General features: G+C 43.4%; 1 protein-coding gene across 1 annotated transcript in view; it reads right to left on the bottom strand.

Annotated features, from left to right (window-relative positions):
• ralgapa1 (Ral GTPase activating protein catalytic subunit alpha 1) overlaps window positions 1-17,786 on the bottom strand; it is a 338,673-nt gene that overhangs the window by 299,581 nt on the left and 21,306 nt on the right. The window contains 2 exon segments of the mRNA XM_038790243.1: window positions 3,269-3,326; window positions 6,951-7,000. Coding sequence (XP_038646171.1) covers window positions 3,269-3,326; window positions 6,951-7,000 — 108 coding nt within the window.

Raw genomic sequence — 17,786 nt, forward strand, 5'->3', positions numbered from 1 at the left:
ACATGGATAAGTCAGAGATTGGGAGAGCTTTATCTACCAGCAAAGGATGGCCAAATAATTGAAATAGAAAAAAATAAAATGTCTTGAAACTCGCCAGTATACAATAAGACGCAGCAAATGAACACCAATTCTCTTAAGACTAAGTCAGGGGAAAATATAATGGGGAATAAATAAAATGGCAGAGACATGAAAAAAATATTCAACGTAGAAGCCAGAAATAGTTAGGTACCAACGTTTTAATGAGATCGAGGAACTTAAAGTAATTTTTTTTTAAAATTCATTCATGGGATCAGAGTGCCGATGGTAGGTCAGCATTTATTGCCCATCCTTAATTGACCTTAAAACGGTGGTGATAAAATGCCTTATTGAACCGTTGCAGTCCATATAATGTTGGTATACCTGAAGTACTGTTAGGGAGGAAGTTAAAGGACAGGCTGAATTGCCTCCTCTTGCTCCTATTACCTATGCTTGTATGATATAGTTCCAAGTCAGGATGCTGTGTAGGTTGGAGGGGGACATACAAGGATGATGGTGTTCCCATCTGCCTGCTGTGCTGCCGTAGTTCATCTAGGTGGTAGAGGTCACAGTTGAAAGGTATGGTTGAAAATTTGGAAAATAGCTGCAGTGCAACTTGTAGATGGTACACACTGCTACCACTGTGCACCGATGGTGGAGGGAATTAATGTTTAAGGTGGTGCATGGTGTGCTGATCATGAATAGTGTCAAGTTTGAGTGTTGATGGAGTTACTAGTTCAGTAATGTTACCATTACATGAATATTTAGAGAACAGCAGCAAATAAAAATTACATGGGAAAATAACAGGGCTGAGAGCCAACAAATCCCCTGACCTGATGTCCTACATCTTAGGCTTCTAAAAACAAAAAAAAAGTAGCTAGAAAGATAGGAGATGTGCTGGTTGTGATCTTCTGAAATGCTCTGGATTCTCACAGTCCCAATTAGGTAACAAATACAACCCCAGTATTCAGAGAACGGGCAAAAATAGAAAACGGGTAACTATAGTAGAGTTAGCTTTATGTGAGTGATCAGAAACATTTTAGGAACTATAGGAAGTGATAACAGGGCTCTCAGAAGATTGTATGATTACACAGAGTCAAGAAGGTTTAATTAGAAGGAAATTGTGTTTGACAAATTTAAGATCATTTTTGGGATGTAACTTCCAACCTGGATAAAGGGGATTTAGTACAATTGGATATTCAAAAGGTGCCACATGAAAGATTTTTGCTGATCTTAGGCTGTGGCTGGTGTGTTAGCAAAGTGGATATGAATGTAGAAGAATGTGGCAGATGGGGGAAAAATGGGAGATTATTTATTCACTTTGGTAGGACTGAATGGAGGAAAATAATTTTGAATCACTACAATGCAGAAGGAGGCCATTCGCCCATCGAGTCTGTACCGATCCTCTGAAAAGGTACCCTACTAGGGCCCCACCCTATCCCCTTGACCCAGTAACCCCACCTAACCCTTTGGACATTAAGGGGCAATTTAGCATGGCCAACCCATCGAACCTGTACATCTTTGGACTGTGGGAGGAAACCAGAGCACCCAGAGGATACCCACGCAGATAGGGGAGAAAGTGCAAACTCCACACAGTCACCCGAGGCCGGAATTGAAACCGGGTCCCTGGAGCTGTGAGGCAGCAGTGCTAACCACTGTGCCATCGTGGCATGATAAGAAACTATTGTACATTAATATTCAGTCGTAATTGGTTGAGCTTGTGAACAAAACATAGAAAGTTGACATGCAGATACAATAAGCAATTAGGAAATCAAACAGTTTCCAGCCTTTATTGCAAGGGGGTTGGAGCACAAGAGCAAGGAGACCTATTGCAATCGTACAGAACTCTGGCGAGACTATGCCCGGAAAACTGTGTGAAATTTATTCACCTTATCCAAAAGTTCACAGTGGATTCCTAGGACAAGAGGGATTTCCTTTAAGAAGATTGAGTTCAATGGGCCTATTCAAGGCTTGTCCAAAGTACTGCCCATGAAGCCACTCTAAGATGCCCCGGCATCAGTTTTGAAAATCCAAGTCAAAGGGGTGAGTATCAATGAAAGATTCTTCTTGGAGCTGTTCTTCCAATCTCAGGACACTTCTCTTCCACTTTTGCTTATGTTAGGCTCACTAGTCCGCCTATCAGCCACAAATGAGGGAGAGAAGCAGTATCCGATTGGAGGAACAGCAAAAACGAACATTGGGGAATGCGTTGAAGGCTGTCAGAGAGAAGCAAAGCAACAGTGAGGTTGATGACCGGGGAGCCAGATATATCCAGTCCTGTGCCCAGGGAGGGCAGAGTTGAGATTAGGCGTGCGAGTGGGGGGCACAGGAGTGGGCATGAGCAAGGGCGCACATGCATACACGAGAGAGACAGAGTGCAGGAGCGAGGGGATGGGAGCAAGAAACAGTCCACGCACATGGGGGTGAGTGGGAGAGGATGCGAGATCTGAGTGAGGCTGTGGTGATGAGTGCGGATCTGCTTTAGGCCCAGTCTTCAGTATCTCATTCACTCTTACCACCACACACCAACACAGAAACATGCACCCACGCACACTCACCCACCCATGTACACTGACCCTCTCACACTGGTTATTTTTATTATTTAATCTTTTTAAACAGAACAATTTATTGCTAAGACTTTACTGCATTTTTGGTCAGCAATTGTTTTTTCCTTAAGACCTCAACTTCTTTTTGAAAATCAGTTTATTGTTGCGCCAGACATTATCCCCACCAAGAGTGAAAAGGTTGGACAATGCCTGGCCTACTCTCTCTGGTGTTTACCAAAAATGAGATGATCTTAGTGAAACATACAAGATTCTGAAGGGGCATGGCAGGATAGGCACAGAGGGCATTTATCTGGCTAGAGATTGCAGAGCCTCTGGAAAAAGGGTCAGCCATTTAGGACTGAGATGAGTAGCAATTGCTTCACTCAGTGTTACGAGTCTGCGGATGAGCAGTCACTGATTATAACCAGGGCTATTAAGATTCTGGGACTCTCATGGAGTCAAGAGAGCCCACTGGTCAAGGAAGCGGATTGAAGGTCATGCATCAGCCATGATCCTTTTGAATAACAGAGCAAGCTTCAGACCTACTTATGCTCCTATTTCTTAGCTGCTAGCTGAATAGGGGTAATGTGTTTTCTCTATAGATATTGTCCAAGGCCATTGAATGCACAAAATGCGTTCCAAATATATTTACTTGCAAAAAAAAATATTGGTACAATCAATATTCAAATAAGGAATCGAGAAGTTACCTATGCTGTGGAACTGCCATCTGCTCTGAATTCTTTCTGGAAGGTGTTGTAGAATTTTCTGTAAGGAAAAATAAATTTCAATTTGGATTAAAGTGTGCAGTTAAAGCAAGCACAGTTAACAAAAATACAAAAAGGTTCCATGTAACCCTAATGTGTTTCTGCAAAAAATGGATGCAATTTTACTAAGAAAACTGCAGGGCAGAGATAGAAAGTTTACAAAATAAAAGTTTTGTTCAAATTCAGCACTAACCTAGAGGTGCAAGAAATTAATTGATTCAAACCCATATATCTCTGGGGGAGAATTTTGATTATCTGCTATTTATATAGAATTTATAAATTCATTTTTTTGTGCACAAGTTTGCAATTTTCCTCCAAACCTAAGAAATGCAACATGACTGCATTTTCAGATTCGGGAATGGAGGAGCCACAATAAGCAGCAAGACTTCAGGGCAAGACGAGCTAACCTCTTTTTGTCTGAAGATTCAGAACCCAAATTTAAAAAAAAAATCAATGTATGACACAACAAGGACACAAGTTAGTATTTCTTAATTATACTATATAAACTAGGGAATTTCAACAGGGTTAAGGGGTACATTTATTGTAATAAGAATACAAACACAAACAAGGCTAGTGTTTATGACTCTGTTGAGGTAGTGCTATCTTTTCCCCAAATATGCTTCTTGTGATGGCTTGCAGTGCGGACAGTAGCTAATATTCCTAGGTCAGCTCGGGCGTTATTCCCTTAAGGCTTTTTTTTCATCTGGTGAGCAGTATGCGGTTAAAAATCCTAGTCCGGTCTGGTAGTCTATGGGAGGTTCCCCTCATTGTACTGGGGAGGGGGGGGGATTCAGCCCCCTTCTCAGGGCGTCCAGTTATCAGATGTCTTGACAATTGTTCTTCTCTTCGGTGATGGGGTCTCCCTGGCTGGGACTAATGTAATATTCTTTTCATATAAATGCAGGTGGTGCACTGCCCTGGGTATGATTGGCGAGTGCAGGATTGGGGGCATACATTTTGGGATGCACTGGAGGTCCAAGGGGTACCGATTTCTCTCTCAGACTGTGCTGGGCTTGGCAGGTCTAGTGCTATGGTTGGTATCCTGATTCCACCCTGGAGCTTGAGATGTCCCTTCTCAAAGGCACTTATTAGGGACATCCTGAGAGGCTGGGTTTTGCTTATTCTGTGCATGGGGTTGAGCCAAGTCCTGCACTTGGGTTGATATCCTGTTGCCGGGATTGAATCAGTGTCCTTGGCGCCGTGGGGCAGCAGTGCGAACCACTGCGCCACCAAGCCACCCCCAAGCAGATTGTCATAAGGATTATCAAGTTGAATGCATGGCTCGAAGAGTGGTGCAAGGAAAATGGAGTTTGATTCATGGGCCACTGACACCAATATAGTTGGGTACCTGAACGCTGCTGTGAACAGTGTTTTGGGGAGTTATACAACTAGGGTGGGGTTGAGCGCTCAAGTGAGAAAAGGTGTGGCAAATTAAAGGACACAGCAAGACAGTAAAGAAGCACTAAAGTTCATGACAATTCGAGTGGAGCAGCAAGGGACAGAGCATTGCAGCAGGGGACAAAGCATACAAACTTAATAGTGTGAAAGAAGACAAGGCCAGAGTTTACAAAATAGTCAGAAGTCAGAACTAAAGGCTTTCGATCTGAATTCCCACAGTATCTGTAACAGAATGGATGAATTGTCAGCTCAAATATAAACAAGTATTTGTAAACCAATAGCAGAGATGTGGCTGCAAATTGATCAAAGCTGGGACCTGAACGTTCAAGGGTACTTGATGTTTCATTAAAACAGAAAATAGGAAAGGTCGGCAATTTGGCTCTTCGAGCCTGCTCCACCATTCAATATGATGGTTGATCCTAACACAATGCCACACTCCCATGTTCGCCCCATACTCCTCGATACCTTTAGAGTCTAGAAATCTATTTCCTTCTTAAATACATTCAGTGACTTGGCCAGCACAGCCTTCTGTGGCAGAGAATTCCACAGGTTCACCATCCTCCTCATCTCAGTCCTAAATGGTCTGCCCTGTATTCTGAGGCTGTGACAGGAAGCAACATTCTTGCGTGCAGTCTGTCCAGCCCCTTCAGAATTTTATACATTTCAATTAGATCCCCTCTCATTCCTCAAAATCTCAGTGAATACAGGTCCAGTCGACCCAATCTCTCCTCATACGACAATCCTGCCAGCCCAGGATCAGTCTTGTGAACCTTCCCTGCACTCCTTGTATCGCAAGTATATTCTTTCTTGGATAAAAGGAGATTAAAACTGCATACAATACTCCAGGTGTGGTCTCACCAAGACCCTGTGCAGCTGCAGAAAAACATCCTGCTCCTGTACTCAAGTCCTCTTGCAATGAAGGTCAACATACCATTTCCCTTCCTAACTGCTCACTGTACCTGCATGCTTACTTTCAGTATCTGGTGTACAAGGACAGCCAGGTCCTTTTGTAGGTTAATAATTCAAAATCTATTAACATTTAAATAACATGCTGCCATTATGTTTCTCCATCCGAAGTGGATAAATTCACATTTATCCATGTCATACTGAATCTGCCATGTAGTCACCCATTAATTCAATTTGTGTATATTACCTTCAAGCCAGTTAACATCTTCTTCACCACTCAGTCAGAAAAATTGAAATATGTCCCTTCACGCAAAAGGTTTGGACAACTCTTTTGTCACCCTTTTGACTGGTCTCCCATTAGCTGCATCACCATATGCCTTCATTCTCCAGCTCACACCATCTTTGCCCAACCCTCCCACTCACCGCTTTCTCTCCCTTACTCTCTTGTAAGTGAGGACTGGGGTGAAGGACGTCACAAGTGAGGAAGTGAGCAAGGGGAGAGAGCAGCTGAGGGTGCAAGTATGTCTCAGGGAGCGAAAGAGGCCACTCTAAACTGGTGCTGATTGGGTCATGCATGCTCAGTCGGGCCGAGGGCAAAACAATACTAAAACGAAAATCCCAGCACTAAATGCTCGTATCGGCCCTATTATAGCTGTGATGCTAAATCAAAATGCTGAATGAGGCAATAGCTGTATTGGACTTATGAAACTTAACTAGCAGAAAGTGATTCTAAACTGTGATTTAGTTGATATTCACAACTTAATGAAAAATATTATAGTGCACAATGAAACAAGTAGTATTAATCATCATTAGGAATAAAATAATTTTACTTCAGATATAAAGTTTTATTTTAACTGCTGCTTCATAAAAGCCTTCCTGGAGCAGAGAATTCTTAACTCTTCAGTTTTGCCAGGGCAGTTAAGACTTGTTCAATTTTATTCCTGGAGCAAAATGTACAGAAAAGAAAAAAGTAAAACCTAATCAAGGGAAAAATATGTTCTACCAAGGTGTTGCTCATAGTCAACTTGGAAAATACATCCTTCTATAATAAAAGGGGTGCTATATTATGTACAATATATCATTAACTACTGTCTTATAGCAACTAAATTAGGCAAATTAAGCAAGTGTGACATGCATAAGTGAAATATAATGAATATTTTTCAAACAAAACAATGTATTATTTTTCTTTTGTCTCTTGTCTACTCTTATGCCATTACATTTTGTTTCTCTGCTTCGGCTGCGCACAACATTCACTTACCTAAAAGCATCTGAGTAATTTAACCTACTTTAATGAATAGTTGCCAATTTCAAGCATTCTTACCTCAAAAATAAAGAGGATAGAATCCAATTCTTCTCTCTGCGATTTATGACCTGGAACATCAAATGCATAAAGTAAATTAGTATAATTCTTTGCAAGCTAAGATTTTCCAATTATTACAATCCCACATCGTGAACGATGACATTTAATAAAGAACTTCCCAAACAAATAACGAAACTGAAGAACGAGATTCCACATTTTGGAGATTTTTACTGTAAAAAAACTAAAACAACTGCTTGAATGAGCTGGTTTAGCTCAGTGGGCTGGATAGCTGTTTTGTAATACAGAAGGCCGCCAGCAATGCGGGTTCAATTCCCAGCTGAGAATTCTGAATTCTCCCTCTGTGTACCTGAACAGACGCCGGAAGGTGGCAACTAGGGGTTTTTCAAAGTAACTTCATTGCAGTGTTAATGTAAGCCTACTTGTGACAATAAAGATTACTATTTAATCACTTAACTGGCAACCAAACTAAAAAGAAGGTACTTTCCCATTAACTAACACACTCAAGATATGTCTCCCTTTCCAAGATTTTCTCTCCCTTGCCAGTTCAAGTTGTTTTATTTGCAATTGAAGTCAAGTTAATTATTTGAATGCTCTTGGGATCACTCATTCCCTCAAGTCCAAATACAGTACTAATAATAATAATCTTTATTGTCACAAGTAGGCTTACATTAACACAGCAACCAAGTTACTGTGAAATCTCCTAGTCGCCTCATTCCGGCACCTGTTCGGATACACAGAGGGAGCATTCAGAATGTCCGAATTACACAACAGCACATCTTTCAGGACTTGTGGGAGGAAACCAGAACACCCGGAGGAAACCCACGCAGACACGGGGAGAACATGCAAACTCCACACAGACAGTGAACCAAGCCGGGAATCGAACCGGGGACCCTGGAGCTGTTAAACAACTGTGCTACCGTTCTATCGAGCCAATACTTCAACAATTCCTACGTTTTTAGTTCCTACTTTAAAGACGACTTCTAATTTCACTACCACAGATTCAAATTAATCTTTTTTAAACCTGCTGCAAGGCACTAACAGACAGGTCTTCAGAAGTGTGTGAGCAATAGATTATCATAGAATTTACAGTGCAGAAGGAGGCCATTCGGCCCATCGAGTCTGCACCGGCTCCTGGAAAGAGCACCCTACCCAAGGTCAACACCTCCACCCTATCCCCATAACCCCACCCAATACTAAGGGCAATTTTGGACACCAAGGGCAATTTATCATGGCCAATCCACGTAACGTGCACACCTTTGGACTGTGGGAGGAAACCGGAGCACCCGGAGGAAACCCAAGCACACACTGGGAGGATGTGCAGACTCCGCACAGACAGTGACCAAGCCAGAATCGAACCTGGGACCCTGGAGCTGTGAAGCAATTGTGCTATCCACAATGCTACCATGCTGTAGCCATATTGACTTTCCACCGAATACAGAAAATGGAAGTACGAATTCTTGTTTTTTAAAAAATCCTGGAAAGCTCCAGTGGGCCCATTTTACAGCTCTAGGTTTTGATCTTGCAAGGGCACCAAAGTTGGTCTGATTCCCTTCGATACCAATAACGCTTGAAAATAAATGAATCAACAATGGAAAATGCCGAAGGACAAGTTTTCACATTTTAAGACTTTCACTGTAACAAACAAATGAAAATAAACATAGATGAAACATTAACTAATAGGCAATGAATACACAAAACTAAAGAAGAGGTATGTTTGAATAACTATTGCAACCAGGATACATCTCAGAACCCCTTTCGCTATGTACTGCATTACTGGCATGTGTAGCATTACATGAACAAGTGCGAGGGTACTCCTGGCTCTCCAGCCGGCTCACTGCTCCCTACTCAACTTCTAATGTCCTTCAAAACGTGTTTCACTCAGTCCTAGTCACGCAGGTTCAATTTCCACCTGCAAGGCCCAAAGCGATTGCTTGTTCCTTAAATCTCCAGAAGTAGCCTGTTCTTTTTCGTTCATTTCAAACAGAAAATTTCATACAAGTGTCATGCTTCTCCACAGCAGTAGCTGCTTTGTCACTCCACACAACATCAGTTACTGGATAACAGTGTGAAAACTTCCAAATGATTTTAGGAGGTTTATATTTGAGTTTCACCCCATGGCAACGAGACCAGATTGGCATTTGTCCGAGCTGGAGTGCTTCCAAAATTCCTAGTTCTATCTCAAGTTAAAGGATGTAAACATCTTGTCAAGTCCAGCATTCAAAACACAACTTTTAAATCATTTGCTTTGCCACTATCCAACTCTGCAACATAAACAGCTCCAATTACGGCACTCCCAAGTTTTGACCTGAAGGAAACAGACAGCATTTTTCTTTTGTATACCATTTGATGGATTTAAATTCTCATTAGCCAGAATGTAACATATGCATGAGACATATGAATTATTATGCAAATATAAAAACATAGGAATTTGGATTTATGCAGTTCAGAAAGCATGCACACTCCAGCATTAAACTGTACAATGGAAAGTTATGACAATTTTTAAATCACTATATTTACTCAGCAGGGAGCTACAAGAACAACATGCGGAAAATGTTATACAGTGGATTGCTGAAGTGACAGGGATCATGTTGATGAAGACAATGGGCTAAAATAAGGGGCGAAAGGGGCAAATAGAGAGGTTTTCTGAAGTCAGGTGGAAAAATCTTTCAAACAGGGACATTAGGATTTTTCTCAATTACTGACTCTCCTGATAGTGAAGATGCATGTGTCTGGAACATTGATTTCTGAATATTGTATATTGACCTGTTGACAAAATTAAGTCAAAAATGTGCATTCCTCTCTACTTTACCAAGAGGGTGTTCAACTCCCTTTATTAATGACAAATACTGACCACTTTCTGTACTTCACATCTACTACCCAAATGGAATGGGGATGCTAAATACTGATACAAGGTACCAAGTTGAGGAGATTAAATAAACTCTCACATTTTTGATTATCCAACACAAAATGTATAGCTAAACACGAAAGAGATACAGATTTGATCATTATAACAAGGTCACTGTTTAAAAACAATAGCAAATCACTACAGAAATGTTTTCATACTAAAATATGCACCAAACTATTTGTTGTTTCATTAGTACCAATTCATAAAAACAGAAAGGTTTTATATATCGAATGAAAAGCAAAACAATTAACATGCTTATTTCTAAAAATGAAGTCATAAGACCACTTAATAGCTCCCAATTAGTGAAATATCAGATGAAAAGTCAAATTTTTATGCAGCACATATAGTTCTCTACAAAATATTTAATCTTATTGTCAAATGTCCAACTGACGGCATGCTGGATGTGTTGTACATTTTCATTAAGCTCCCAATTGCAATTCTGCAGAGAGAGTGATCCGATATTAGTCACAAAGCAGTCTTAAAGAGACACTGAATATAGGTACTTTTGCCATGGAAGAAGAAAACTCAAGGGCAGAAAGTCAGTGCGCATGCTGATGTGTGTACCTTTGCAACAATCCACCTCTATGATAACAAAGAATTCAAATCAGATGCCATGTCTTCTTACGTGGGCTACCAATACTTTTTTACTTTTTTTCCCCCACCCCCTCTCTGGTCAAGCTATTGATAAGAAACAGACAGATAAGCCACATCACAAATCTCTTGCTCCCACCTCCAATATTACCTGTCATTCAACCTACCCAGAGTCACTCTGTGACTCCTGTCCATTGTACAGGGTGAGTCTCTGCATTCACTGACTCCTGTCCATTGTACAAGGTGAATCTCTGCACTCTGACTCCTGTCACTTGTACAGGGTGAGCATGAGGTTTAAAAAAAATGTAAACCTTCAAATTCAATTAAACGTTTTAATTTTTATAAAAACATCTGAATATTAAAATACATTCACTTTCAGGAAGAAAGGATCCATTGACTTTTTGCTTTCAAAGTGTATTGAACATAGGAATTTCAGATATATATATATATATATTGTATTTATGCATTTGGTATAGTAACGATTAAAAGCCTGGGTTAGTGTGTATGTTTTTTTATAAATGTTTTTTATTGAGTTTTCATGTTTTATATTGAACAAATTACAAATTATTAGAGAGAGAGAAAAAAAAACACGCAAAAATTAACATATATATTTACAGGTAAGCATCTTCGTAATAACAACTGTGGCCGCCCCCCCTTTAGCCGGCATACATATTTTACATTCCCCAATATGGCCGAGGCACATGTTTGTAGGCATTTATTTACAGTTTGGTTTTGGGCCTTAGCTAGCCATCAAACCCCCATAACGAACCCGTAGCCCCCCCCCCCCCCCCCCCCCCCCCCCCCCACCGGCCACCTTCCCCCGATTCCCGTCCATTTTCCCCTGATTCTTGGCCACCCGATTCTTCCTCTTGTACGTTGGCCACAAAAAGGTCCCGGAACAATTGCATGAATGGCTCCCACGTTCTGTGGAAGCCGTCGTCCGACCCTCGGATGGCGAATTTGATTTTCTCCATTTGGAGAGATTCCGAGAGGTCGGACAGCCAGTCCGCAGCTCTGGGTACAGCATACCAAAACGCACTTTGCTCCTGTAGAGAGCTGCTTTCGCTCTGTTGAACTCAGCCCGTTTCTTAGTTATGTCTGCTCCAAGATCTTCATAGATTCGGATGGTGTGCCCTTCCCATTTGCAGGCTCTATTTTCCTTGGCCCAGCGCAGGATTGTCTCCCTATCCCGGTACCGGTGCAGTTTGGCTATGACTGCTCTCGGTTGTTCCCCTGCCTTGGGCTTCGGGCGCAGCGACCGATGTGCTCTGTCCATTTCCGGTGGGGTGGGGAAAATGTTCCTCCCCACTAAGTTGCCCAGCATTGCAGCCACGTATGCTGTGGGGTTTCTACCCTCGGTCCCCTCTGGCAGGCCCACTATCCTAACATTTTGCCTTCTCGAGCTGTTTTCCTGGTCTTCTACCCTGCCCTTCAGGCTCCCCTGTGTTGCGCCCAGTCTCGCCACTTCCCTCTCCAGGGCCGTGGCCCGGTCGCTGCTTTCTCCAGCTCTTTAATGGTTGCCTCATGGGCTTCCAGTTTCTCCCCTTGGGCTTTCAGTTTCTCCCCTTGGGCTTCCAGTTTCTTCCCTTGGGCATCCACTTTCTCCTCCAATCTGGTCAGAGTCTACTGCACCCCTGACATGGCCCTGGCTACTGCTGCCTGTACTGCGGCCTCTGCGTCTGCTTTCCCCTCTGCCTTGATTGCCTGCAGCTGCTCCCTAACCACCTCGGTAAAGGCTTCCTTCCAATTCCAGCCCCCCTCTAGCCCCAGGGGAGAGGGCACCTGTCTGTCCAGCTCTTTTTGATGCGGCGATACATCCGTCCCGCCGCTTTGTGTGCTAATTCGCTCACCTGAGCTGGCTTGCCCTTTGTCCCGTCTGCTTCTGGTGCCCCCTCTCCCTTGGCTCCCTTCTGGCGTTTTTTTCTCCCCCTTCCCTTTCATCTTTTCTTCTCCCCTTGTTTTTCTTTCCCCCCCCTTTTCCACACCCTATTTTTATTTTATTTATTCCCCCCCCCCCCCCGCTTTTATGCAACTCCTCTCAGGTGGGCTTACGGTTGATGGGAGTAGGTGTAAAAAGAGAGAAAATAATATATATACCCCTCCCCCTCTCTCTGTAACAGTTTTCTTTTGGTTTTGTTTTAAAATAAAAGTCCTCTTCTTCCCCCCCCCCCTTCCTTTCTCCTCACTCACCCAGGAGGAGAGAGAGAGAGAGAGAGAGGAGAGAGAGATGGAGAGAGAGAGAGAGAGAGAGAGAGAGAGAGAGAGAGAGAGAGAGGAGAGAGAGAGAGAGAGAGAGAGAGAGAGAGAGAGAGAGGCCTTGTGGTGGTCGCTGCCGGTTTTGGGGGGGGGGGGGGGGGGGGGGGGTCGGTCCCCGCTGCTCGGTCCCCGCGTCCTCCCGGTGGGGGTAGTTAGGTTGATGGTTGCTGCCGCCTGGCCGCTCCACTCCTGGCCTGCGTTGGGGGGCTGCCGCTGCGGGCCTGCGTTGAGGGGGGGGGGCCTGCTGCTCCGTTCCGGGACCGCGTTTGGGGAGGTGGGGGTGGACCCACTGCAGCCGAACCGCTCCCGCCGCTGATCCGCTCCTGCCGCCACCGAACCGCTCCCGCCGCTGATCCGTTCCCGCTGCCGCCGAACCACTCCTGCTGCCGCCGAGGATCCCCCGCCGACAGGTTTGTTTTGGGGGGGTGCGTCCCTTTCCTTCCCTTCCCTGCTCTCTGCCGCTACGGGAGCCCCTCTCCGTGCGACCACTCCGCTTGCCGACCGGAAGTCCCACCTAGTGTGTGTATTTGACTGCTGCAGTAATGTTTTGAAAAATTTCTGGTTTGAAAGACTGCCAGGCTTTGTGGCTGCAAAAGGGATAATTAAAGCATCATACAAGTGAAGGCTAATGGGATTTTGTTTATATAAAGAAGGTTCTCTGGGGAGTAGATAATTAGAAACAGTGTTTAATCTGTCGTTAATGGGAGGAGTCAGGGACTGAAGCAGTCAGGTGTTGCGTTTCAATTCAGTTTTGATCTATGAACAGACTAACAGTTTTTCTCAAAACAACTTATTTTTAAAATTTTGCCTGTCAACGGGACAGCAGTTTCTGAAAAAGCAGACAGGTTAAACAGTGGTCTGCCACAGACAAGAATCTGCAAGCTAGTTCCAGAAGGGTCGCTCTCTTTCAAAGCAGTTTATCCAAGACATCTCTTTACAGCAAGTATTCCTGGCTGGGCTAACATACTTAAAAGTGGCTTTTGACACGAGATGGGTTTTGCTTGAGTGGAGATAAAAGATAGCAATTAAAAGTTAGTGTTTCATTTTGTTAGGCATTGTTTAACTGGTAATTGTAAGCTATTTTCTTTGAGATGTTAAATTAGTAATACTGTATTAGTAATAAAGTTTGCGTGGAATTATTCCTGCAGTATCCTTGCCTCAGTCTTACAAATTAAATGAAATATTGGGGTTTCTGTCCGGTACCCTAACAACTGTTGGGGTCTGGTCCGGAATAATAATAAAAGTATCATATTTTCACGAACAATCATGGGCAAATGCATAGGCAGCACGGTAGCACAGTTGCCTCACAGCGCCAGGGTCCCAGGTTTGATTTCCAGCTTGGGTCACTGTCTGTGCAGAGTCTGCATGTGCTCCCCGTGTCGACATGGGTTTCTTCTGGGTGCTCCGGTTTCCTCCCACAAGTCCCGAAAAATGTGCTTAGATAATTGGGACATTCAAAATTCTCCCTGTGTACCCGAATAGGCGCCCAAATGTGGCTTTTTACAGTAACTTCATTGAAGTGCTATTGCAAGCCTACTTGTGACAATAAAGATTATTAATAATTATGAGCATAAATGAAAATTGAAAACATTGTGACAAACAAATTGTACATTTTAATTCTGTTATTCCAGACTTGCAGGGAAATATATATCATTAAATAAGCCAGTTATACAGTAATTCTCTCAACACATTGCAGTAGACTGAATATTATCTAGTTCTTTGACATGGATTTATAGCAAGTACATTTTTGTATGCATGTTTATCTTAACCCTTAATGTACGGAGTTGTTTTGCAGCGACAGCCAAGTTGCTTTGGCTATACAGAGCGACAGCTGGAACACAAGAATGAAATGAGCATGGGAGTGTAGCTTAGCTTGATAGTTCCTCAGGAAACAGTTTGTGGCCCGCACATGCATATATCATTAAGATGTTGCAGAATTGTGGTTTCCTACTCCTACACTGTTTAAAGCACTAGAACCAGGGTCTTATTTTACATGTTGCACGCATTGTTATGATACAGATGTAGTCCAGAATTAAGATGGAAGAAGCTCCTTCACAAGAACCACAATAATAATCTGTCAAGATCAAATGCCAAAAGCATTTGTGTGCCTTAAATTCAGACTGAAATGGTTAATAAAAAGTGTATTGATCCATGTGTCTGTCTTTCACATACTATCAACTGGAACTGAAGCTTTCACAAGAAGTGGTGTGAAATGCTTATTGATCCATTCCCTGTATTGCTTCTCTGGAAGATTGTTGCAATGCAACGGAAGATGTACTCAAACAGTTACTCGGCAATCTGCTGATTAGTTACTCGATTTCCTTTGCACCAAGAGAAAGGAATAACTTTTGAAAGATCCTAACTTGTTGTGTGCAAGAGATGACAAACACCATCAGAAACGAATAAACATCGAATATTCCACTGGTTGTCAAACAAAAGTTTGCATTTTTAAGTAACTTTGTGTAAAACGTCCAAATGAGACCCCAGGGCCACGTGTTCAGAATGCCAAATCAAAAATAATTACACTTCACTAAACACTTGTTTGGATTTTAAAAATGTAAATTCAAATGCTTAGAAGAGGTGAAGAATAAGGTAAATTGCAAAAGGGAACGAATGAGTGAATAACAATTGAAGGAACACGGCCAACAATGAACATAATTATTTATCATTTTTGAAAATGCCAATAAAAAGATTTTTAAATGATGATTTCCAAATAGCATGCATAAAACCAAATCCCCCCAAAGGCTCTTTCTTAAAAGGTCGAAAAAACGCAAATGTACTAAGGAAACAGTAGGGTTGGAACAGTTGTTGGAATGATTGGAAAATTGGATGGCTGAAATGCTATTTTATTTTTTTGATTTTAAGATATTTCTCCACATATTACAGATTTTATTTACAGACACGTAGCAAATTGGCTAGAAGCTTTCAATACCAAAAAAACAATCTTTAACTGAGTCAGAAGTGACAATGTAGTAGTTCTAGGATCAGACTGATCACATTAGATAACCACTCAATTGAAGTGACAGTACTTTCCAATTCTACTAAATGATCAACGAAACATACCACAACAGTTCAACCCGCTAAACTGGAGGAGAAAAGCTGTTGTCTAAATTACCCGCATTGTTTCTTCAATTATACTCATTTTATTTTAAGTACAAAATTAGTTCCAATATGTTTTACAAAATTGAAACTATCTTGATTAAAGTTAGAAACAACGGACGAGGCCGAAACTGGGAGTCTCGAAAATAAAAGATATTTATTTTGTCAGGTTTAATATCCAGCAAAGAATTTTTTTAAAATTTGAGTACCCAATTATTTTCTTTCAATTAAGGAGCAATTTAGCATGGCCAATTGACCTACCCTGCACATCTTTGAGTTTTGGAGGTGGGACCACGCAGACACGGGGAGAAGGGGAAAACTCCACATGGACACTGACCTGGGGCCTGGATTGAACCCGGGTCCTCAGCACATTGAGGCAACAGTGCTAACCACTGCATCACCCTGTCCAGCAAAGAATTTTAAACCAAAACAATTTATAGGGCTAAAACCATAGGAAGGCACACATTATAAATAGCTGTCAACCATTTATTACCCAATGTACTCATGGTACCAAGACAACAAATCTTTACAGGTTTAGGTGAATCAAAATAAACTTCCCTCCAAATGAAGGGAGAGTTTCGGAGATGGGATGCACTCCCGCTGTCGCTGGCAGGGAGGGTGCAGACTGTAAAGATGACAATCCTCCCTCGATTTTTGTTTATTTTTCAGTGCCTCCCGATCTTTATCCCACAGTCCTTCTTCAAAAGAGTTCGGGCTGATCATGAGCTTTGTCTGGGCGGGAAAGTCTCCGTGGGTGAAGAAGGCGATGTTGGAGAGGAACCGCAGCGAGGGAGGGCTGGCTTTGCCGAGTCTGGTCAATTATTACTGGGCGGCCAACATCACTATGATAAGGAAGTGGATGGTGGGTACGGGGTCTATTTGGGAGCGGGTGGAGGCGGCTTCGTGCAGGGGCTCCAGTTTGGAAGCCCTGGTCACGGCTCCTCTACCGCCGGCCAAGTACACCACCAGCCCGGTAGTGGTGGCGACCCTGCGGATATGGGGCCAGTGGAGGAGGCATGTGGGGGAGATGGGGGCGTCTGTCTGGGCGCCAATCTGCGACAACCATCGGTTTGCCCCCGGCAGTATGGATGGGGGGTTCCGAGTATGGCGGAGAGCAGGGGCGGGAAGGGTGGGTGATATGTTCCTGGAAGGGAGCTTCGCGAGTTTGAGGAGCTTGGAGGAGAAATTTGGGTTGGTAAGGGGAAATGATTTTAGATACCTACAGTTGCGGGACTTTGTTCGTAGACAGGTCCCATCTTTCCCGCGCCTCCCGCCAATGGGGATCCTCGACAGAATAGTCTCTAGGAGGGAAGAAGGGGAGGGCAGAGTCTCGGGTATATATAAGGTGCTCATGAGGGAGGAAGGGTCCCAGACAGAGGAACTGAAACTTAAATGGGAGGAGGAGCTAGGTGGGGAAATGGAGGATGGGCTGTGGGCAGAGGCCCTGAGTAGGGTAAACTCGACCGCGACATGTGCTAGGCTCGGGCTGATCCAATTTAAGGTCGTTCACCGGGCCCATATGACGGTGGCTCGGATGAGCAAATTTTTCGGGATAGAGGACAAATGCGCCAGGTGCGCGGGAGGACCAGCGAACCATGTTCACATGGTTTGGGCATGCCCTGAGCTGAGGGGGTACTGGGAGGGATTTGCGGGGGTCGTGTCCCAGGTGCTAAAAACAAGGGTGGTGATGAGTCCAGGGGCGGCAATTTCTGGGGTTTCGGAAGACCCGGGCGTCCAGGGGGAGAAAGAGGCCGATGTGTTGGCCTTTGCTTCCCTGATAGCCCGGCGATGAATATTATTGGCGTGGAGGGACTCAAAGCCCCCGAAGACTGAGTGGTGGCTTGCGGACATGTCAAGTTTCCTGGGGATGGAAAAAATTAAGTTCGCCTTGAGGGGATCTGTGCAGGGGTTCACCCGGAGGTGGCAACCATTTATTGACTTCTTTGCGGGAGAGTGAGCGTCAGCAGGGGGGTGGGGGGAGGGGG

Source organism: Scyliorhinus canicula, chromosome 2, assembly GCF_902713615.1.
Source record: "Scyliorhinus canicula chromosome 2, sScyCan1.1, whole genome shotgun sequence".
Lineage (NCBI taxonomy): Eukaryota > Metazoa > Chordata > Chondrichthyes > Carcharhiniformes > Scyliorhinidae > Scyliorhinus > Scyliorhinus canicula.